The 23,435-nt window shown below is 47.0% G+C and overlaps 1 protein-coding gene across 1 annotated transcript in view; it reads right to left on the reverse strand.

The window, feature by feature from the left end:
- Positions 1–4,635: 4,635 nt before the first annotated feature.
- WDR70 (WD repeat domain 70) overlaps positions 4,636–23,435 on the reverse strand; it is a 171,312-nt gene continuing 152,512 nt past the window's right edge. Inside the window, exons 14-18 of the mRNA XM_079760670.1 lie at positions 22,342–22,442; positions 20,733–20,812; positions 18,652–18,768; positions 16,558–16,720; positions 4,636–4,819 (exon numbers count right to left, since the gene is read on the reverse strand). Coding sequence (XP_079616796.1) covers positions 4,732–4,819; positions 16,558–16,720; positions 18,652–18,768; positions 20,733–20,812; positions 22,342–22,442 — 549 coding nt within the window. The 3' untranslated portion in view covers positions 4,636–4,731. The remainder of the gene's footprint in view (positions 4,820–16,557; positions 16,721–18,651; positions 18,769–20,732; positions 20,813–22,341; positions 22,443–23,435) is intronic.

Raw genomic sequence — 23,435 nt, forward strand, 5'->3', positions numbered from 1 at the left:
TCAATAACATGCTGGTGCTGGCTGTTAGCTGGGAGTTCAGTTGGGGTTGCTGGCCTCAGTTCTCTTCCAGGTGGGCCTCTCCCTGGGGCTACTTGGGCTTCCCACCAGTATGTATGGCGGCAGGGTTACAAGACGAGTGTTCCAAGAGAAAGGAAGTGGAACCTGCAAGTTTCTTAGTGCCTGGCCTGGTAACGAGCACAGCACTGGGCACAGAGCCTGCTCAGCTTCAGGGGAGGTGGTCCTCTTATGTCAAAGAACCTTGGCCATCTTCAGTCTACCATGAGAAGTCAACATTGTCCAAATTTTCTTTAGTGACTATTATCACAAATGGGGCCATGTAAAATACCTTTAAAATGTTTTTAATTAAAAATTTAAAACACCAATATAAACTCCGTTCATCCATAAAACTACTTCAAATAGCAAATTTTTCTTCTCTTTGCCCTCAAAGCTCCTTCTCCACCTACATACCTCTAGACACACACACACACACACACACACACACACACACTCACACACACTCACACACAATCTCTCATATTTGGGGACTTTGCTCCTGGCCTGCTCTTCTCTCCGTTTTCTGGTGAGGATATTAAGGAAAAATGAGAGTACTGGTCATGGTGATTTGTGGCACGCCCCACTACAGACAGACACTTTTCAAAAGGTGTCTGTTAACAACGCTCCATTTCCTGATCTCCTCATGTACAAGAAGACTGATGAATGAGTGAAGCTCACCAGCTCTCAAGGGCTACTAACCAGCTGTGTGTGTACATCTAAGCATCTAAGCAGGCACCAGTTGCCTTCCCTCTCTCCCACCACATCTAACTCAGTGGTCATTAAACAATAAAGGGCTCACAGTTACCTGATATGGTCATATTGATTCTGAAAAGCTTTTCTCAAATTAGCACGTCTCATTTTGCGCTTAGATTACCTAAACAAGTACCCATCTTAGGATGCTGCCTTCATGGAATCATGAAGCTGACCTCTGCTTTTTGATGGAACAGAAGGCTAATAACCTTTCAAAGGATAAATATTAAGGTCTGACTACAAAGTGTAAGATTAACTGCCTAAGATGAAATGGGAACCAGTGTGTCAAAGGTTTTCATAGTTCGTTCTGTTTGGTAGTGTGTGTGTGTGTGTGTGTGTGTGTGTGTGTGTGTGTGTGAGAGAGAGAGAGAGAGAGAGAGAGAGAGAGAGAGAGAGAGAGAGAGAGAGGGAGAGGAGGGGGGGGTGTTTGCCTTGGTTTTCAAGTCTGAATGGCCCAATTCTATACAATCCTCTTGGGAGATGCTAGCTAGGCCTGCTAACAATACCCAATACCCCAGAATTTTAACTAATGCTATGGATCCTCTCTACAGAAAATGTATATGTACATGAGCATAAGCAAAGTATGCTGCGTACTTTGGGGGCTTCAGAGACACCCTCTGAGGTTCAGAAACCCCCACACTAGAGAGAGCTCGGATCTATGGTGACTTGGGACAGGAGGTGAGTGCCTGAAGATGTCATGGTGGCTTAGGTCCTATTGGGCCATGCCAGGAACACACACACCTGTCTACCATCCTGCTTCTTCCCTGAGCCATCACAACAGTGATGTGACTAAATCCCAACAGAGAAAGGCAAAGCAGCCTGGATACAGACCAAGGTTCGGTACCAGTGATCCTCCTGCCCACACACGAGGCAGAAATACTTCCTATACCCGGTGCTCTTTATCCTTTCCTCCCGCTCCCCTGTTCCTCTGCTCTCCTCTGCCAAATACTTAATGAGCACCTTTTAAACCCCTCTCTCAGGGCCAGGGGTCTAGGACTACACATGTGAATAAATTCTGGTTCCCATCATTCATTAAACAAAGTCATTGAATATTCACAGAACCCAGTGCACTTTAGTTTTTACAACCTACGTCCCACAAGCATGCACATATGCACATTTGTAATGTGACTCAAAAGAAGGCGATAGTGGAGAGGTACATACGTAAGCAATTGTGAGGGCAGAGGAGGACAACTGTCTTCCAGGGTGGGTCATGAAAGGGGAACTGACCCCCATATTTAAAAAAAAAATAGGCAGACAAGGAAGGAAGAAGGGACAACATGTGGAAAGGCATTCAGATGCCAAAGAACATGGTACTGTCCGGTTCAACGTGGCTGGACCTAGGAAGCATGTGCAAGATCAGCAGGAGGGCAGGAGTTAAAGCAAGAAAGGAAAGACAGGGAGAAACCAAATCTTGAATGTCCTAAGTGCCATACAAAAAAAAAAGCCAACTACTGACACAGAGCCTCTGGAAGACTCTAGGCAGAGCAATGATGTGATAGGTGTGGGTTTCAGAAAGCTAACTCTGATGCATTAGGTGAGGACCAAATGAGAAACAGGAAGGTCAGTTGGAGGGCGGCTCCTGGGGAGGGATGAAAGGGTCCAAATTCTAGCAGGGCAGCAGGGAAAGAAATGAAGGTCAAATATAAGAAATTCAGAAAAGAGCATGAATAGAAACTGGCACATGATTAAATGAGGGGAAGTGGGGAAGGGAGGGGTCATTATTATGACTTCCAGGTTCCTTACTTGAGCCAAGAGAAATGTAGTTGACCAAGACGGGAACTACGAGGCTGTGTGAGGTAAGGTAATGAGGCCTGACGAGTGTGCGGCCGGTGAGGGCCTCAAGAGACATCCGTCTTGGTGATGCAACTACAGGTCAAATGAGCACCACTACTTGCCCAGCCCCGGTTCTAAGGTCCTCGCTCACCAAAATCGAGACTGAAATACTTAACGGGTATTTTGCCAATCTTGTGTGGAAAAAAATAATTTTTTCTAAATCTCTCTCCAGTGAGATAGATCATGTCAAGCATGAAGAGGGCCACTTGTGTTGTGGGTAACGATGAGAAAATCGTCTTCGTGCAGAATTTGCTTTTCTCTCCCCTTATGTCATCGCAGACTCCGCCAAGACCACTATGATCAAGTTTTACTCCTCCCTCCAACCCTCCCCTGTAACTTCTGGCTGAACAAGACGAATACTTCCATATGGTGCAATGTTTATGTTGAGCCGGGGGGAAATATGAAATGTTTTCAGTAAATTTTATCCAAGAAGCAATAAATTTACAAATCCTAAACAGCTGGAATAAAATATTGGTCTGTAATTGATTTGGGATGAAGGTACTTACCCAAGAATAGGAAACTTGGGGCAGTTAATTACTGATGTTTAGGGATCTTGGATGTCTTCATACAGCGCTCCCTAATGTGATCTCAGACAGATTATTTGCTTTCGTGAGCCTCTTTATTCTCATCTGTAAAGTGGGTTTAACAATTGTACCCACTCAGGGGGGTTTTGTAAGGATGAAGTAAGCTAATGCAGGTAAAGACCTCAGAATAGCAGTCATCAGCTAGTAGGTAGGTCTACTCAGCAAATGTTCGTTCTTCCTCTTATAACCTATAAGCTAAGTGACAAGGGATGAGGGAGGGGTTAACTGGAGCTCAAAGGAAAAAGGACAGAACAGTGGATGAGAATGATGGTTTTTAGGACTTAATCTACGGAAGGATGCCAATACTACCCAGAACTGCCAAGGTAAGAAAGCTGTGTGACTGGGCATTGAAGAAGATTTTGGGGAAGGGATGTTATGTGAAGCCTATAGAAGCAGGAGCTTTCTGACATGTGCTCTGGATCGTCACTCACTTTTGTAATCATTTAATTCACTAGACAAACGAGAGCGGGAAGGCGGGAGGGCGGCCCGGAAACACCGGAAACACGGGAACTGTGCAGCAGGCACTCTCCGACACGCAGAACTACCCCGTCCGTGGGAAAGCGGTCCCCAGGATTGTAGCCTATTGGCTCGTTATTACTTTGGACAAACTGCCAACTTTTGTTGTAGCTTTCTAGTCACTGTAGCACAAGGATCTTTCAGAATGATTCTTAGTGTCTTCTCCTTACATAGCTCTTACATTTACAAAGCATTTCTACACCCAATCTAATACTGATCAAAATCAGGCAACGTCGATATCCTTAACTCTATTTTAAAACAGCAAATATTGAGTGTAGATTTACTGTGTGCCAGGTACTATGCTAAACACTCTACAAGGAGTCTCATCGAATCCTTTTAACAAACCTATGAGGGCAGTACGATGATCATCAGAGGCCAGAGGAGAGGACTCTAACAGCTCTGCCGCGGTGACCCAGACAGCAGGAGCAGAGGCGGGACTTGAACTCACACGGGTCTGACTTCACAGCCTGCTCCCTAACACCTAACCACTGGACTCTGCTGTAGAAGGGTCACCGGATGCACGTTCTTTCCTCGTGTGGCAGTGCTTTAGTCTGAACGCAGCCCAATTATTTACAGTTATGTAAACAGCTGTTGTGATATTACACAGAAGTAGCAAACTGTTTGATGTCTGTTTCCATATTCCGCTGCTAGGATTGCTCAAGATGTACATCCCAATGTACATTCCCTTCCCCCAGGTTATGAGAATCTGCACAAGACCAATGGTTGTTGAATAAAGTTTCCAAATACCTAAAGTACTTGGTAATAGGCTAAGAATCTGTTTCTGATTTACTTATAATACAGTTTAATAGTTGTAGATAAGAAAATATAAGCAAAATTTCAGGGAAGGGTAGCTACCTATCTTTTAAATGGTTCAATAAGGCAAAGGACAAAATCTGTTCAAAAAGTGTATTTTTCATTGCATTTAAAAAAACAAACACAAAAAAACCTATCCAATATACTCCCCCTCATGCAAACAGTTCTCATATGCAATTCTTCAGATTTTACGTTTTTTCCATTCTGGCTCATTCTTTGCTTCCTCATCATCAGATTCAACTTGTGCAAACATGGCTTTGGGCTGAGTCCTAAAAGAAAGTTAAAGAGAAGAGGAAAAGGTAGTTGGCAAGTGCTTATTAGATTAGACTCTACTTTTCATCGAGTGGAAGCACATTTGGGAAATCAATTACACTTCAATTATTAAATATCAATCGTTACACTTCTGGCAAAGAAAAGAATAATGAAAACTTAATAATGTTCAAGAAAAGAGCCAGAGTCTTTTAGAGGGTTTCCTCTGTGGTCAACTGTGGATGCTGCCCTTTCCTTGAATAAAACAAACGAGTCAAGTTCAGTGGATCCTCGCATACCCATAACCACCCTCCACTTAAACTCAGGCTAATTGGAATCATTTGGGAGGACCGATTACTAGTACAGTCACCGAGCAAGAATCTACACGCTCTTTATTTATAGCTCTGTGGCTGTCCCTAGACTTAAGTAGTCCAAACACATGTTGATAACAGTACTCATGAATGGGAGAATTTGAGTTAATAGTTATTTTATCTAATAAGTTTAAAATAGTAGATAACATACAGAGTAATTTGAGCACCGCCAGCACAAGCAAAACAAACAAAAAGACATTCCCTCCAGCACTCAGCTCAACGCGTGGGAAGGTCACGCATTTGGGGGAACATCGTAGGGAATCGCTGCTGTAGGACTGGCAATCTTTGCATGAGGACCTTCTGTGCTTTGCAACCGTACCTGGTCCAATGACACTCCTTTTTGCACCGAAAGTGATTTTTTAAAAAGTCAAGTAGTTTCAATTTGTGCCCCTTTGGGTCAGCTACTGCTGACTTACTTTTAAAAACAGCTCTATCCAAGTTTAAGGAAACATGAAAGCATTCTATCCGAAGAGGATATATTTTAGCTTAAATCTTTGTTTAGACTTCAATTCATTGTATGAGGTAATTGCAGAATGGTCAATATAATATCAACAACAATAACTGCTTTTATTTGGCAAGTGGAGCAGGGTTAAGACCTTATTTATGTACACAGCATACATGTTCATGCTGGTGTTGTTCTGATCGAGCCACATACATTTCCACATGCGTACATCGGCCACAATCCCATCTCTCCAGTTACGTCACACATGTACCTAGGGAGCCCAAGCTGTCCCCATACGCAGTCCAGCTGATCAAACTTCTGTTGTCACTCCCAGACACTGTTACAGCATCAACAATAGCCACACTCTAACCGTTCCAAACGCAGCTGCAGGTTTTCATAGGTTGGGAGATGCCGAATTACTAGAAAGCAGGACCCGGGCTTTCTAATATGCAACTGGTGCTCATTACATACTCCATCTCCTGGCAAAGACAGTGACTGCACAGGTATGAACAAACCCATAGAGGAATACATTTGTCTGGTTTTAAAAATCCTTTGAATTCGATATTTAATCTAAGAGGAAAATAAAAAGAAGATGGTCTTCTAAAGATATCTGGCAATGCGCATCGATTTTAGCTGTAATGAGGCTTAAGTACTAAGAAGTGGTAATGCTGCTTTTTTGGATATAAAAAAAGAAAGTGAACAAAAGTTCACAGAAAGAAAACCTAAAGCTTGAAAAGGTTATTTCCGTTAACTACTATAGTAGTTCTTCTTTTCCTGTCCACCTACTTCTGAAAGCATGTCTAGCAGACTGGGGCGATCACAGAAGGGCACAGCTTTAAGCAGGGGCAGAGGTGGAGGAATGATCGCCAGGGGGCTCACGGAACATTCTGGGGGATGTAAACAGGCTATCATCTTCATTGAAGTGGTGATTATGCAGATGTATACATTTGTCAGGACAGGAAATGAGTGCTTTTTGTGTTTTGTTGTATGTAAATTATACCTCAATAAAGTTGACTTACTAATATAAGGAAAATCAAGACAAACCCAATGAGGTGAAGGTCAAGAACCAAGGAATTAAAGGGTACATAACTGAGCACAAAAGTGGGCACTGAATTGCCTGGCAGCCAAGACAAAAGGACTAGATTTGTTTTTCAAAGGAGATACCTTTTTTCCCTCCAGCACTGAACTCAGCAAAATTCACGGAGTAAATTTTTACATCATGGTCACTCATACTTCCAACCACACACTTCCTACTCCCATTTCCTCTATGGGTACTTTAACTTAGGGGATAGCAACCTGTTTGGAAGGTGGGATGGTCCTCTTTGTGAAACTCCACAAAATTTATTTTAAATTCCACCTTTGAACTAATAACAATATCGTCAGAAAAATGGCCATATTATGTGTGTGCGATATCAAATCATGACACTTAACTTTCAGATACCCATGCTCCCCTTCCCCAAATTGCCAAAATCAAGGCATAAACCAGTGTCCAAATTTCCCAGCAATGCGGTTTACCACCTATTCTCTCGTTTTGTTGGCCAAGTAGGGAAAATTGAGTGTGAGAACTAGGCTGCTTTCAATACATGGTGCTTGCAAAACTGCATATCCATATACAATGAAGGAAGAAACTGGGCCCTTACCTTACACCAGATACAAAAATTTACTCAGAATGGATCAAAGAGCTGAACCTCAGAGCAAAAACTATAAAACTGCTAAAAGAAAACCTACGGGAAATGTATCCCACTACTTCAAGGCAGCATTTCCATCACCTACCCACTCCCTGCCTTCTATTTAATCAGTTCCTCCAGAATTCTATGCTTCCTTTCTCAAGAGACAGGAAATCATCAGCTCAAACTTACAGCCTCATGGCAGGTTTATCTCAGCTCCCAAAACAAAAGCTAATATAGAGGGATCAAAGTGAAGAAAAAGAAACGAGGAGGAACATTTCATTAGGCAACGGCAACGGTGTAATCACTGTAGGTGCTCCCCGGGTTCCTGACAACCAGTTGCGTACCCACTTTATTGAAATCGGCTTCATCCAGACTACTGTATTATTGGCTTATGTAATAAAACCTGCAGTAAGTGTTCATCGGAAACTTAAACATACAGAAGGCTGATGAGAAACTTGTTTTCCAGTTTAACTAACTTTGAATAGTAAACTTTTTTCACTTGACTATATATGTCAACTTGTTTACTAGGGTTACCAAGAAAAGAAGAGCAGATTAGATATCAGCATGGTTATAGACACTAACCATTAAATAAACTAACCAGAGGAGGGCTGGAGGGTTTTTATTTTGTTTTAGCTTTGGTAAACTCTACATTTGCTAAGTTATTATTTCATATCTATCTTACCTAATAGTAGACAAACATGTAAATTGACCGTACCTCTGCTACGCCCACAGCCAATCAGAGTGAGTATGCAAATTAGAAGGCTAAAGATGGTGGCCGCCCAGCTGCTCCAGGCATGGAGTGGCCAGGCGGGGCAGGACGCCTGCTATGAGAGGGAGGGCGGGGGGCGAAGGGATCTACAGGAGCGGAGTGCCGCAGCAAAGACAAGACTGCAGACTCCAGAGTCTGCAGCAAAGATGAAGATGGCAGACTCCGGCTGGAGTCTGCAGCGAAGCAGCAAAGAAGACGAACCGGCCGAAGTCTGCAGCGAAGACGAAGAAGGCAGACTCTGGCCTGAGCAAAGGCCTGGGTCCCAGGTGCCGGAAGAAAACCGGTGCTGGAAGCCAAGGGAAGGAAGGCCTATTGCACGAATTTCTTCGTGCAACGGGCCTCTAGTCTATATATAAAGAGGAAATATGCAAATTAGGCCGGGACTCCGTAACAGGTCACGACTGGACAGGAGGAGGTTGCGTGCGCAGGTGAGGCCCGGAATGGAGGCAGAGACAGGGGTGCCAGCAAGCCTCCGCGCCCTGGCTCAGGCCAGCCCCCCGGAGCTGGAACGGACATGGACAGGGACAGGGGGGCCAGCCCGCAGCCTGCGGCCGAGTGCAGGCTCAGAGAGGAGACGGCGGGCCCAACTCCAGCAGAAGCAGCTCGGCTCCCTCCCGCCTCCTGCGGAATCGGCGCGGCTCCCTCCTGGCTCCCATGGGCGCCGGTGGCTCGCTTCTGCCTCCCGTGGAATCGGTGCGGCTCCCTCCCGCCTCCCACAGAATCGGCGCGGCTCTTTCCCGGCTCCCGCGGAAGCGGCGCGGCTCCCTCCCGGCTCCCGCGGAAGCGGTGCGGCTCCCTCCCGGCTCCCATGGGCGCCGGTGGCTCGCTTCTGCCTCCTGCGGAAGCGGCACGGCTCCCACAGAAGTGGCGCGGCTCCCTCCCAGCTCCCATGGGCTCCGGTGGCTCGCTTCTGCCTCCTGTGGAATCGGTGCGGCTCCCTCCCGGCTCCCACAGAAGCGGCGCGGCTCCCTCCCGGCTCCCATGGGCGCCGGTGGCTCGCTTCTGCCTCCTGCGGAAGCGGCTCGGCTCCCACAGAAGCGGCAGGCAGCAGCCTACTGAGCGCGATATCACGCGATGGGCTACTAGTGCAAATAAAAGCTTAAGCAAATGCCTCTCTCAACTTTATAAATTATCAGCTACTTTGTGCTAATTAACTCCCCCTTGGAACACCTTAAAAACTGAATTTCAACGTGGTCTGTAGGAAGCGAGGCTCTGCGGCACTGTGTGCTACAGAAAAGGGACCGAAGCCCGGGAGAGCCCCACCCACCTGCAGTGCCACCCCCAAAGGAGTTTCGTGTAGAACAGTGGGGAATGAATAAGATTTCCCAGCAACCTGCCAGAGGGCGCTTGGGTGCCTGTTTGTGCGAGGGACCCACAGTGTGCGCAGGGCTGCCCTTCTCTCGGGCTGAGCTCTGACGGGCCCTCGTCATGCCTCCTCCGGCGCTCAGGCCACAGTGAAGCCGCAAGTGTTTTCAGCTGCAATGAAGGGTCCCCGGGTCAGACTCCTTTTAATTAGGGACTTTCTTCTGATATGATTCATCCAAAAAGCTAACCTGAGCTCCAGGGCAATAAAATGGGTATGAGGGGAAATCCCTTATAATATCTAGTCATCAGTATGTGAGCACAAACCACAAGCTTTTTTGGCTCAGGGCCCATTGTTTATTATAAAGGAAAACCTCAAAGCCAAAGCCAATTACAGCCATGACTGACAATCGGACACACTTGTTAACCCTGTTAGAATGAACACAGTCCAGATGCACTCTGACCCGATCCTCACAATTGCAGAATTATTAAGACTCAATAAGACTTTGACCAAAAGATTCCACTTGAAATGGTCTCTTCTTTCTGGTGAAGAGCTAATCAAAGATAGTTCTTTAAAAAACATATGAGGGACACATGAGAAGTAACAAGATGTTTCTAGGTTTAAAAAAAAAAAAGTCCTATTTTCTTCAGGAAATGGACAATAACATTTTGGAAAATAGATAAACATATCTCAGACTCATTAAATAGCACATACTAACTCACAACGATCTGTATGAGAGTCAGAGACTGGATGAGGATGGAGAAAGGGACTTATATGAAATCCGTGGAAACTGGAAACAAAAAAGGGTGGGTGGGGGGGGAGAGAGAGAGAAAGAAAAACAAAAGAACCTTCTAAAATCACTGTTACCCACCTTACCCCAAAGTGGATAAAAAAATTGGAATGACTAAATCCTTGAAGAGCACACTGAGACCGCCCGGGTATCTCAGTGCCCTCTCTAAGCTCACATTTATAAAGCATGTAACTGTGAGCGCCACGATTTCCATTCAGAAACACGTATGAAAGCTGGCAGTACTGTAGCCCTACGCTCTCACTTCCGGGATGGGCAATGGCCTTGGCGAAGGTAAGTCATTCTCAGCAGAAACAGCCCAGCACTTCTGCTTCTTTTCAGCTTCACTATTACTCACGTTTCCCGTAAGTATTCTCAGTTGCTTTGTGATGAGAGGCCGTGCACTACAGTGTCAAACACAGAAGTTTGACTCAGAAGCCAGACCACTATGTTCAAATTCCAGGTCTGCCACTTGCAACCTATGTAGCTTTGATCAGGTTAGAAGCCTCAATGTCCTCATCTATAAAAAGGGGACAATAATGTCACTTGCTCATAGGACTGCTGTGAGGATTCAATGAATGATACGTAACCTTTCTAAATAAGCCTGATATGGTGAAGTATATAAAATGTCATTATTATTATTTACCTTGCTTTGGTTATCACGTGTTCCTCCATATAATAGGTATATTTTTAAAAAGTTATATTTAAAATATATTCAATAAAATAATTTCTATATTAAATATAACATAGGTGTTTGCTATTTTTTAAACCCGGAGGGAAATACTTTTGTTATGCAATATGTCTTCAGTATGAATCTCTATAACCAAAATAATCTATTATGGACGCTTGAATTTTCTTAAGGGCAAATCATATGTGGTCTGTTCTAAAGGATTACTTTGTATTATTATCACACTTTCGTGGGCAAAATAATCACCTGGGAAAGTTCATAGGATGCAAATCCCCAGCCCCAGTGCACAGACTGAGCTGGTTGGGGCGGGATCTAAAAATCTGCATTTTCAACCTCTCCATGCCCACCCTCGACTCCAACACAGATGGCCCACAAATCCTCTTGGAGAAACACTGGCTCCACACAGGACGTGGTCCGTGATGCTGGGTCACCAAAGCATAACTCAGGAAAAAGTTATGCTTCCCTATGTCTTGTGCTGACACAAATAAAGCTTCACGCACTCAGAGAGCGGCCTCTTTCAATACTGACTTCGAACGCACCCCTTGTGGGGGAATGGTATTTGATATCCACATATCCGCAGATCCTGTGTCAGAGCAAACACGCTCGGTGAACATGAAAAGGACTGAACCGGCTACGAAGGCGGCTCCTCTGGCAGGAAGAGGCCACGCTGACAGAGCTGTCAGGCTGTCAGGGCTGGGGGCAGCCTCCGCACACAGCCCGAGGTGAGGTAAGCGAATCGCAGGCCTGGTCGATACCTGCCCACTCCCAGCCAGCCCCTTCCCCCTCCCCCCAGCAGCAGCTTTCAACAAGAAACCGTAATCGAATCTGCCGTGTGTGACTGACCGAGTCCTCTGTGACCTGCTGTGTCTCTGAACTCCCACGCTGTCACCCTGCCAGGGCCAGAAGGGAGGCTCAAACACTCCGTCGACAAATGTCAAGTGTGCAAAGACTCTGCGAGCATCCCTGCAGAATGAAGGTGAGTGTGTGCCATGCACAAGCAGGCAGACTGTGTAGGGGCTAGTTGTGCTTTTCTGTGAAAAAGTGAGATGCAGTAAATCTTCATTTCATCGCTGACAGAAGTCAATTTCAGGGAAGAAAAACAACCAGACACACATTCTCAATTACACTGACCTTTATGAGAGGATCCTTTTAAATATTCGCTTCCCTTCAAGCACTCTGCCACTTGGCAGTAAACCGTACACTTGAGCAGGTGAGCAGGAGAAAAACCCTGGCTAACACATGGCATGCCACGCACACGGTGCCATGAACTCAGCTAGCACGCAATAAACCTCAGGTGACAAGATTGGGTGAAGGAAAGAGAGGGGAGCAACATGCAGCAGCAGCAAAGTGTGTCTGAGCAGAGATCACAGTCCATTTCTGGTTGGGATTCACTGTTAATTGCAATCTCGGAGCTTCGGTCTCCTCACTTGTAAGGTGAGGATATGACAATACCTGCTCAACCTGCTTCCCAGAGCAACTACTAAACTAGCATATCATCCAATTGTGAACATAACTAACTCGCCTACCATGCAGGAAAATGCCATTAGGTAATGGTCAACAACGAACAAGGACAATTTCCACTTAAACTAATTCTATATAAAGGAAGTTGAAAATATGGATGAATGATTTTCTAAGAAAATGTTCATGACAAGCAGATTCAGAAGAGAGAAATCCAAATGGACTCCTTACCCTGAGGGGACGGAAGAGAGACATTAAGGAATTACTACTCGCCCTCGCCTCCACACAAGCACCAGGCCTGGACACTCTGCAGGTGGAGTCTATCCAGTTCTTACCAAGTAGACCTAATGGTATTCAAAACAGCTCGAGAATACACACAGGAAAGGAGCGGGTACAAAGCTTACACAGCCAGGCTAACACCCGGCAAAGAATAAGCCGTAACCTTGTGAGGATCCTACAAAGGTGCAAGGATGATGCAATGGGAGAAAACTCAGTAATAAAAATCATATTCACTGAAAAACCCTATGATCACTTCCAAAGAGATAAATAAAAGAATGCAATGAAATTCAGCCTCTAGTACCATCTCACACCTGTCAGAATGGCAATCATCAACAAATCAACAAACAACAAGTGCTGGCAAGGATGCGGAGAAAAAAGAACCCTCATGCACTGCTGGTGGGAATGCAGACTGGTGCAGCCACTGTAGAGAACGGTATGGAGTTTCCTCAAAAAACTAAAAATGGAGCTCCCATTTGACCCAGTGATCCCACTTCTAGGAATATATCCCAAGAAACTAGAAACACCAATCAGAAAGGATATATGCACCCCTATGTTCATAGCAGCACAATTCACCATAGCTAACATTTGGAAACAGCCTAAGTGCCCATCAGCAGATGAGTGGATTAGAAAACTATGGTACATCTACACAATGGAATACTACGCTGCTATAAAAAAGAAGGAATTCTTACCATTTGCAGCAGCATGGATGGACCTGGAGAGCATTATGTTAAGTGAAATAAGCCAGGCAATGAAAAAAAAATACCACATGATCTCACTCATTTATGGAAAATAAAGAACATTATAACCTGATGAATAAAAAGATACAGAGGCAGTAAAGCACCGAACAGACTGTCAAATTACAGCGGGAAGGCTGGAGAGTGTTGGGGAGGGGGGGAAATAGATCAACCAAAGGATTTGTATGCATGCATATAAGCACACCAATGGACACAAGACACTGGGGTGGTGGGATGAGGGCATGCGACAGGGGGTAGGGGAGGCTGGGTGAAGGTCAATGGAGGGGGGAGGAGATATATGTATTACTATATGTAATTAAAAAAATAAATAAATAAATAAAAATAAAAACAAATTATTAGAGTTATAAAAAAAAAAGAAAAGAAAAGAAATTCAGCCTCCACTGCAGATGAAGTGCCGGGGCCTCTGTGCGGTGCCTCCTTTGCATGGATGTCCTTCCCCTGGCGGCCTGCAGGCTCACCCCCTCATTTCGCTCAGGTCAGAACTTCAGCAGAGGTTCCACCTGATGGCCCTACCTGCTCCTTCCCTCTCCCTGGTGCTCCATGTCCCCGGAACTAATGTGGTTTTCTTCTTCGTATTTGCCACCATCTAACACCTACGGATCTATTTATTGTCTCTCACTCTCTACTGGAATATAAGCTCCATAAACACTGCTGTTACCCTACAACCCAGGACAGTACCTTATACATTGTAGCTGATCACTAAATCTTTATGGAATAAGTAAACAAAAAGATGGATTTTTCCTTAACATCTTGTATGTGTATGTTTTCAGAAGTTATCATGCTTTATGGGGAAATACCATTAAATTGAATAATATGAACTTGCTGCTACTTTTTCCCTCCACATACAAAAAGGGCTATTACATGTTTTAACCTAATAGTCACTCTTGTTGAAGTTCAAAGTGAGAAAAGGATGTGTGCTATCACTGATAGTATTTAATATTGTTTTGGCAGCACTAGTCAATGCAGTTAGAGAAGAAAAAGAAATAGGTATAAAATTGGAAAGGAGGACATAAATTTCTCATTTTTGTACATGGTGGGTCAAAAGCAGGTTTACAGTTGTTCATGTGGGAAAAGTTCTGACTCCTAGCATCACAGTAATATTTTGCATACCCTATATACACACGCTAAAAAATAACAGAATGTGCGGGAAATCCCAAAAAGGAATAAAAACACTAACTAATGAGATTAACTATTTCCCAAATGAATAACATAATGACACAGACAGGAAGGAAGAAGAAAAGATCTAAACTGAGTAACTGGAAACAGTATCTTGACTGGAGACTGCAAGGCTGAAACAGAAAGAACTGGCACAAATGCTGCAGGCTAGTTAGGGAAGCTGCTTCTCACAGAGGCTAGCACCTCAGCAGCTGCTTTATGTGCACACAAGGCATGAACACACGAATAAATAAATACCTTGCAGGTAACGAGGCTGGGTTTCTTACTACTGGAGGAAGAAGTTACAAATACGGAAAGGGGGAAGGTTAAGTGAACCCTGGGTATGGAATTGAAATCAGAGGCATCAGTTCATATTCATGGTTTTAAAATACCAATACAGATAATTATACACAGAAACATGTATGTGTGTATGTGTAGGTTCATGTACATACATGTGTTCCCAAGCTTTGTCAGCTGAGAGGGCCTAGAGGCAATGGCATTCCAGTAGCAATGAGGATATCTAGCACCAACTTTTGGTTTCAAAACATCCTTCTCCAACCAAAGGAACCAGGCTCCCTGGAGAAGTGGCTGATTCTAAGACTGTGGCAAGAAAGACGAGGATGACCTGGAACATCTTGTGGTGCCAGAAAGTAAGGAAGTGCTCAAAAAACACAGGGGCTTGTTGTAGGAAGACAGGAGCCATTCTGAAGGAGAGTCCGTTGGCCAAAGCTGGAACAATGTGCACAAAAACTAAACAGTAATATTGGATTTTAACCCAGATGATAAAGTATCTTAAAGTCCATACTGATATAAAAAGTACCTGAAAAAAAATGAGTAAATATGGAAAGGACAATTCTTCCTTTCAGTAGAATTCCAATTAATAAATGCAGAAGAAAAGAGGGAACTAGAAAGTTACCACTGGGCAAGCACCACAGTAATCACTGCTGCAGGCAAACATATGGATGGATGATAAAGAGAGAGCGCAAAGTTTAGGGAGAGACAGGATTTGCATCGTCTTAAAATATCTCCCCCACGAAATGTATTAATTCAAACCGTAACAGTAGCCTGACGGTGGAGAGCCCGGAGGACACGTCACTCAACCAAGCGGTCACAGTTAGCATCACCCGCCAGAAGACACAGTGACTGACAGGAGGCCCTGATACGATGCACTGAGAACGATACACCCCCCTTGTGTTGCTTTTGCCAAAAATGCAGTTTCATTCCAATCATGAGAAAACAGCGGACAAACGGAGAAAAGTGTACAAACTAACAGGCTGGCATTCACGGAAAGTGTCAAGGTCATGAGAGACTAGACAGGCTGAGAAACTGTGGGACTGGAGGAGACTAAGAAGTAACAACTAAACGCAGCTGGGATCCTTGGTAGGATGTTAGCGGGAAAATAAAGTAGGGTCCTGAGCTTACTTAAGAGTATTGTACCAATCTCAATCTGTATTGTGCTAATTAACTGTACTTTGCTTATGTAAGGTGTTCACATTAGGGGAAGCTAGGTGAAGAGCATACATGAATACTTTGTACTGTTTTTGCAACTTTGTAAGTTTAAAATAAAAAATTTTAAAGCCCCAATTCTACAATAGTGCCTTTCTTTCGTGTAAGTGTAGCTTTAAGGAACACTACATGCTCACCCATGCTGGGCCATGTAAGGGAACCTGAGCAGGCAGGCTCTCCGCGGCTGTGTAAGTGTTACTCACAGGTACCGCTCTACACATGAAAGGCAGTCCTAATAACAGACCTAGAGCTCCTCCCCTTCGGTTGCTTTCAACCCTCCTCAACTTAGATACTGCACACAGGCAGTAATTGTTTTATCACAGGAGGAATGGACTTCACATAATTAATGGGCTTACACTAGGCTGTAATCTGGTGGAACTGGCCTGGTTTGACAATTCACCACGTTAGAGTCCTAAGACACGCAGATGCCCGGATTTCAGAACGATGGTGCCCGGCCTAGTTTTCATGCTCCAGGATAAAACATGAAGTGGAGGCGTTAGGACCTCAGAGCAGCCACCGTTCTTCCCAATGCATTAAGCGTAAGGACTTCCCCACGTGAAAGGCTGTTCCCTTACTTGGAATAGGCTGGAGAAACCCAGTACGGGTTGTCCTCTGCGGCCTTGGCGTGGCGCAGGATGGCCTCCCGGGGATTGCTGTCGTCGGTCTTGTCCAAAGCAATGTTCTTCACGATGTATGAGGACAGGGTGCCGCCGTGGGTTCCCACCCGGCCGCCACGACCTGTTCAAAGGGAAACACCCACGTCAGGAACATAACACGCAAAACAACGTATCGGTGTGCCCTGTGCACGCTCTACTTCTGACAAGGCTGAGACGCCCTCGGCGCTGGCTTCCAAGGCACCCGGTTAATGAATGACAGTCGGGCTGGAGCTCTGGCGCGACCCGATTTTTGTCCTTCCCCCCAGAATCAGGGTCTCGAGCCAGGGGCCCAAGTTCTTCAGACTTGTGTGAAGCGCACAGATCTCAGCAGTGCTTGGACATCGTCCTTTCAGCTTTCCTTTATGACGGTCACAACCAAAGTAGCAACGCACTGAACCTCAACTTCCCCGGCACATTTGTAAATAGAGACATTTTTGTTATGTCTCTGTTGCTTAATTTACATAATGATATGGATGTTGGAAGAATTACAAGTAGTTTGCCATGTATATACCTTAAAAAATTCCTCTGGTATGATCATTTGGAATTCAATTAATAAAAGTAACCAGTATTTGTTAGATGCTATTGTCGTTTTGAACAAACCTATCTTAGGGCTTCCCATCTCCCAAAGGCCCTCGCAGGGGAGAAAACAAGCAAGCTGAGCGCACTGACTCGGTAGTTCACTCTCACTGCTCTGGGAGACAGCAAGCTTCCTAAGGCAGGGGCTTTATTCCCTGTAAGTCCCCAACATGCCTGACAGTCAAAAACGCAGGAAGATTTAAAAAAAAAAAAAATGAAAAGCCAAACAGCACTAAAAGACTGATTTAGAGTGAGGTGGTTGCGGGGTCTTTAGGAAGAGATGAATCCGATTGGGGAAAGCTCAGAAGAGAGAGAAGGTTATTTTCGATGAGCAGAATGGGCTAAGTACAAAAATACAGAAAGGGAAATGCACTGGGCATTGGGGGGCAGGAGCGAACCAACAGCCAGCTCAGAGGCTCAGGGAGGAGAGGAGTGAGGCGCAGAGCTCAGAAGAGGTTAGGGTCAGACTATCGAGAACTTCCCATCTCTGGAAATGCAGCTGGCGGTGGGAAGCTTGGGAAGACCTGGGGCTACAGCAATGGGAACGCTGGCGGAGTTGGGAATGACAGCTGGTGTGAGGAGCATGCAGGTGAGGTGGGGAGGAGGGCGAGGGACGGAGATAAGGTGCTGAGTTCGGTGCTGAGTTCGTCAGAAGCGTTTGTCAGTAATCCAGGCCCTACTATTTCGGAACTTTGATTAGGATGGCAGCAGAGAAAACTTTGCTAAAAAGTGAGACTGATATGTGGTATGTGTTCAGTGCTGAAGGGACAGGCCAAACAGATGTGGGTCCACAACTCGGGTTCAGATGAATGAACAAGTCAAAAGCTGTAGGCTTGTGAGCCTGGGACCGAAGGAAACTCCACGCGGGTAACAGAAAGTGGGGTTCTGGTAAAGGCGCGTGCTGTACTGTGGCTAAGGCTGCTTTGCTTCCTTCCGGTACAGACTTTGTTAAAACCTGTAAGGACTTTTATTCATCTCCCAGGGCAGTGGGCAGCTCCATTTTATCAGCACGGAACTAAAATGATGGCCATTTTCTGCCGCACGTGAAACCTAACCCAGCCTGGATTCTGGTCAAAGTGCCCAATGGTGCATATTAAGCCAACGCTGAGAGCCACGGTTTTAGCAGTGGGTTCCCAGGAGCCCCAGAGTTCCACCGAGGTCACCTCCAGGGCTCAAGTTAGAAACCGAGCTGACAGGCCCCGGGCTTCCTCTCCACTTCTGCATCGCAGCGCCATCCTGTCAGCTACGTGCACTGGAATTCTGCATCCTGTATCTAAGCAAAAGCTTCTGATGCTAGCAAGAAAATGTCTGAAAACACCTATTTAGTCAATCTCTCTGAAGACAAAGAAGCATCCAGGCCCCAAGGATGGACCCGATTCTCCAGCCTCTCCCCCGTGCTGCGCCCACCCCTCTGCGGGCCACGCCTAGAGCAGTCACCTGGGCCCGCCACAGGAGGCTCGGGCTTGTGGGACTTCAGGGGGTCCAGTCTGTCCTTCTCCAGCTGCTTCCTGGTGCTCCGCTGGCGGGGCTCACGGAACATCGGCAAGGCGTGAGCTACGAGAAGTCACATGTGAAAAATTTCATTATAATAATAAGCCTTCCACCCAAAGACATAGCTAGGGCATGACTAACCGAAAGATGAAATGGAAGTCATAATGACAGCCTTCGTCTAATAACAAAAGACAGTCTTACTGTAACCAATTAACCAATTCTGTTGGAGACCAGACTCTGGTTCACCTCTCCTGGCAACCAATGGCACGCAGGAAATGGCCAGAGACTGTCACGGAAACACTGGGGAGGCTCCCCGTTTCCCAAGCCGGGGGGCAGTCAGACCTAATCTCTGTGGTTTGGAGAAGACACGCTGTCATGGGGCCGCCTCTTCTTTTCCCTGACGGGCCTGCGTGTGCATCCTGCCAACAGCCTGCGCCAGCCCGAGGTCTCCTCAGATGCCTCAGAGGCACTGGAATCACTTCACACGTTTCTGAAATGTGACCACCTCTCAGGAGGAGCTGACGACACTGAGTGGCCGGAAGGGAGGGGCACTTGTCCCACTGAAACTGGGATAAAGGTTGCCCGAAGGCAGGGGGTGCCCGGCTCTCCTGCCGTGGCGACTGGATGGGCATTATTCCTACATCTCTGTGGGGCAAAGCCAAACAATAAAAATCAAAGCAATGCTTGTCCAATTACGGTTGTGTGTTTACTCAGTGTCAGAATTAAATTTCAGAACATAAAAGAGCATATGGATTTAAAAGGGAAACGGATATTCTGGGGAAGAGGGAGAACATCTGGGAGGTGGGGGAATAAAATATCTTTTTTGAACAGAAAAAGCACCTGAATTATTTCTTTGGATGCTTACGTGCAGATTAAAACCTCCTTACAAGGGAAAATTGTCCCCAGAGGACTGGGAGAGGCAGGTAGAGGAATAACAGGAATTTAAAAGGAGCTTATAATATGAATAACAGAAATGTCTGCACCACCTTCAACATGCTCCTAGTACCCGCCCCCCTCCCCGCCCGCCGCCACTCCAGCACCTGGGCCTGGGCCGTATCACGCGCTGGTGAAACAGGCAGCAGAGTCCGGAGCTCAGGGACACAGCGCCGTCCCCGTTGGGCAACACGGCACGCAGTATTTTTAGGAGGGGAACATAGCTTTTCACTTCAAACGGCTGGAGGAATTTAAGCAGGCCGCATGTAATTACATGAGCCAGACTTTATGACCCGACTTTAACACTTCTAGTCCTGCAAGAAGTGTCGTGGGATCCCTTCGCGACCACAAGTTCTAAGGGAGCTGGTCTCACAGGAGGCCCCCACGGGAGAGCCCAGCAGTGCAGCGCCCCTGGGCTTAGAGGAGAGCGGGTAAGTCCACAGGGGCTTCCGCCCAGGACAAGTGCTACAGCATCCGAGGCTGCCTTCCTGGCCGCCGCCTAGGACCGGCCTGACACTGAGGCTCTGGGGACACACAATTCTGCCCGATGGATGAGGCTGTGTGGCAAACCCAGAGGAGCTGCTGTCCCCGGGATTTCTGATCAGACCCCAGGTAGTTAGCCTTCCATCTCAGTGCCTCTGGGCCGGGCGATGGCAGGTCAGAGAACTGCAGAGGGAGGTGGGAGAGCCTCCACGCGGCCTCCTCCCTCCCCTGATAAAGCTGTTGTCCAGCATCACATGGCCGGTCAGTAATTGAACTGGACGCGCCAGCTCCCCTGATTCCAGGACCAGCACTCCTTCTTGTTTATTCTTAGAACAGATTGTTATTCTTTAAAAGGCTGCTACAGAGTAATGCATTAGGCTCCAACAGGCTTTTCCGTTTGGGGTTGAAAGTTACATAAAATGACTCCGTCTCCGTGATGAGTCACAGAAGCCCAGGGTTAGCGGCTCCCCGGCCGCAGTCCTGTCCACATGCACGGGCGCGCTGGTGGCATCCGCCTGAGCTCCGAGGGCTTCTCCTGCCTCCAGAGCCACGAGATCAGCACCGCACTGGAGCGGAGAGAGTGGGTGTGAAGAGACCAGCTAACAACTTACGGGTGATGATGTAGTCCTGGGTCAGAGTCTCGGCTTGCTTCGCCTTCCGCTGGGTTTTGACCACACACAACTTAGCTCCCCTGGGGAGGGTAAAAGCACAGCGTTTTCTTTACTTGGTCTCAGAAGCAGAAAGCACATGTAGAAAGCATCAGACGCTTTCAGGAGCACGCTGTGTGCACCGTCTTACCACGCCCTTGACTTTCTCGGGGATGTGACAGATGGAGCCCCGTGATCAGAGACCGACCGTAAGGAAAGCAAGTCTGTTGTCAGTGGTTACCAGGGAGGGAAAGGGATGGAGAGGTAACTGGGCAGCAGAAGGCTGGTTTAAAATGTACAGAAATAACCTACCATGAAAACCTTCAGGAGACAGAAATAACGTTAATCAGCCTTTTCACCCTAAAGGTCGGAGGGTTCAAATGTTCGTTTATGTCCCAGATGAAAGCAGTCTGGGTGGTCTAGACCCCGAGTGGCATTTGGACGCATCTCAGAATCAGGAGTGTGAGCGTCAGGCGCTGAGCTGGCTGGGCAGCGCTGCCAGGGGCTGAGCACAAGAATGCGGGGGATGGACCAAAAGTGTGCTCAGGACACCTCCTGCTCCTTAGCAGCACGAGCCAACCACTCGGGAGAGGCAGACACAAGCCATTTCCTAAAGATCCCCAAGGCAGTGCTCCCCACACGGGCGCTAGCAAATGGGGCTCGTCGTCTTCTCAAGTGGACCGCACTCCCTCTCATCCGAGTTATATTAGCATTTTCAAATTCTTTATGGAAAACAAAATCCTACTTGTTCTGAAATACCACAATATGTACCTTTATTTTCTAGGACAAAGGTTCCAACCCTAGTCCAGAAAGTTCTGAGAAGACAAGATTGTCTGCTTCCACTCAGAGCCCAATTATGGCCAATGAAGACTCATTAGTGAAGGATGTGGGACCTCAAGGCAGGTCTATGGGGACTCCAGTGACATGAGCATGAATTTTAATACTCGCTAACCAGGCTTACTCTCCAGAAAGAACCATTCGGTCAGAGAGAGGCAAAACCATCCTTTCCCATGTCCATCCATGTCCATCTTTGTGCCCCAGGAAAATGGGAGAGGACCGACTGGGCTTTAGCGAAGTTCTCTGGTGTGCTTACGTTGGGCATCTGGGGTGAGCCTGGGGTTGGGAGGCGGAAGTCTGTGCTGTCCCCTTCTGCTGGCAGGGAACCACCCTTCTGTCTTATAAAAGGCCAGATAGAGAGGGAACAAAGCAGACTGGCCGGCCCCATTTCCTGTCAGTGGTCAGCTCGCTGCCCTGTTGATCCCCTACATGCATCACTGCTAATGCCACTGTCCAGGGTGGTATGTAGAGTGAGCCGGCCTCCCCCTGCACTCAGCATTTCAGCTAAAGAACTGCAAATCCCCAGAACACTCTCACTTTGAATTCTGTCTGGATCAAGGGTGATACCCAAATCCTCTAAAGCACAATGCTAAAAGTCTGAGGCTTTGCTCTGTGCCAGCTGCATTTTCTGAAAGGGTGGGTCCCCATCAAAGGAGGGAACAAATGAAAGCAGGTGAAAGAAAGGCCCTCCCCCAGTTGTTGTCATCCATCTACAACAGGCAACGCTGCTGAATACCTCTGACTCTTGTTGGGGTCATAATAGACTTTCGCCAGCCCGTTTCCAGTTCCCACCATGATCTGGTTCAGCTTTGGATGCCACAGGCAGCGGACCACACTCTGAAAAGGAGAGGCAAGTGATCAGCCACAGATGGAAAATCCTGCTGGTACTCCCACGGCCAGTGTGCTAAACAGACCATCAACCTAGTGGTTGCCTCTGTATCTTTTAGGACATTTCCTTCCAAACCTAAGGTATTCCTGAGGTCCATTTCCATTCCAACACCTATTGTCTGTGTGACACCTAGTAACGTAAGGAAGATGTTCCCTCCCTAACAGCCCTGACACCACAGCGCTGGGCTTCCCCGCTCCACTGCCACGAGAGGCTGGCATCTTGGAAAGCTCATCACAGAACTCAGTCCTGCGGCCTCTGGCGCAGTTAGAGCTCAGAGTTCAATGCTTGGGCACGCTCAGTGCGTCCCTGGACAGCAGCCTGCGACCAGGTGGTTATTGTTTTCGCTTCACAGGCTCCAGATCTCATAAAGCTTTCTCAGGGACAGCACATACTTGCAGGCATTGAAGCACACCTCCCTGTCTGTGAGATAAACCAGAGGACAATAGCAGAAGGAAAGCAGAGGCGCAGAACACGGACTTGACATGAACCTAAATGAAAAGCTGTTTCAGAGGAGGCTCCGTGGAAGCTCTGATCCCTGAATCCATGGCTGTGAGGGCAGTGAGCGGTGCTCTGGGTCAGAAAGAAGCTCGAGTTCTCAGTGAGAGCCACAACCTGATTTTAATTTCTGTCTGCAGTGAGAGGGCACAGGTGGGAGGGCCTGCAGTGAGAGGGCACAGGTGGGAGGGCCTGCAGTGAGAGGGCACAGGTGGGAGGGACTGCAGTGGGAGGGCACAGGTGGGAGGGCCTGCAGTGAGAGGGCACAGGTGGGAGGGCCTGTAGTGAGAGGGCACAGGTGGGAGGGCCTGCAGTGAGAGGGCACAGGTGGGAGGGCCTGTAGTGAGAGGGCACAGGTGGGAGGGCCTGCAGTGAGAGGGCCTGCAGTGAGAGGGCACAGGTGGGAGGGCCTGCAGTGAGAGGGCACAGGTGGGAGGGCCTGCAGT

Source organism: Cnephaeus nilssonii (genome assembly GCF_951640355.1).
Source record: "Cnephaeus nilssonii genome assembly, chromosome: 2".
Classification (NCBI taxonomy): Eukaryota; Metazoa; Chordata; class Mammalia; order Chiroptera; family Vespertilionidae; genus Cnephaeus; species Cnephaeus nilssonii.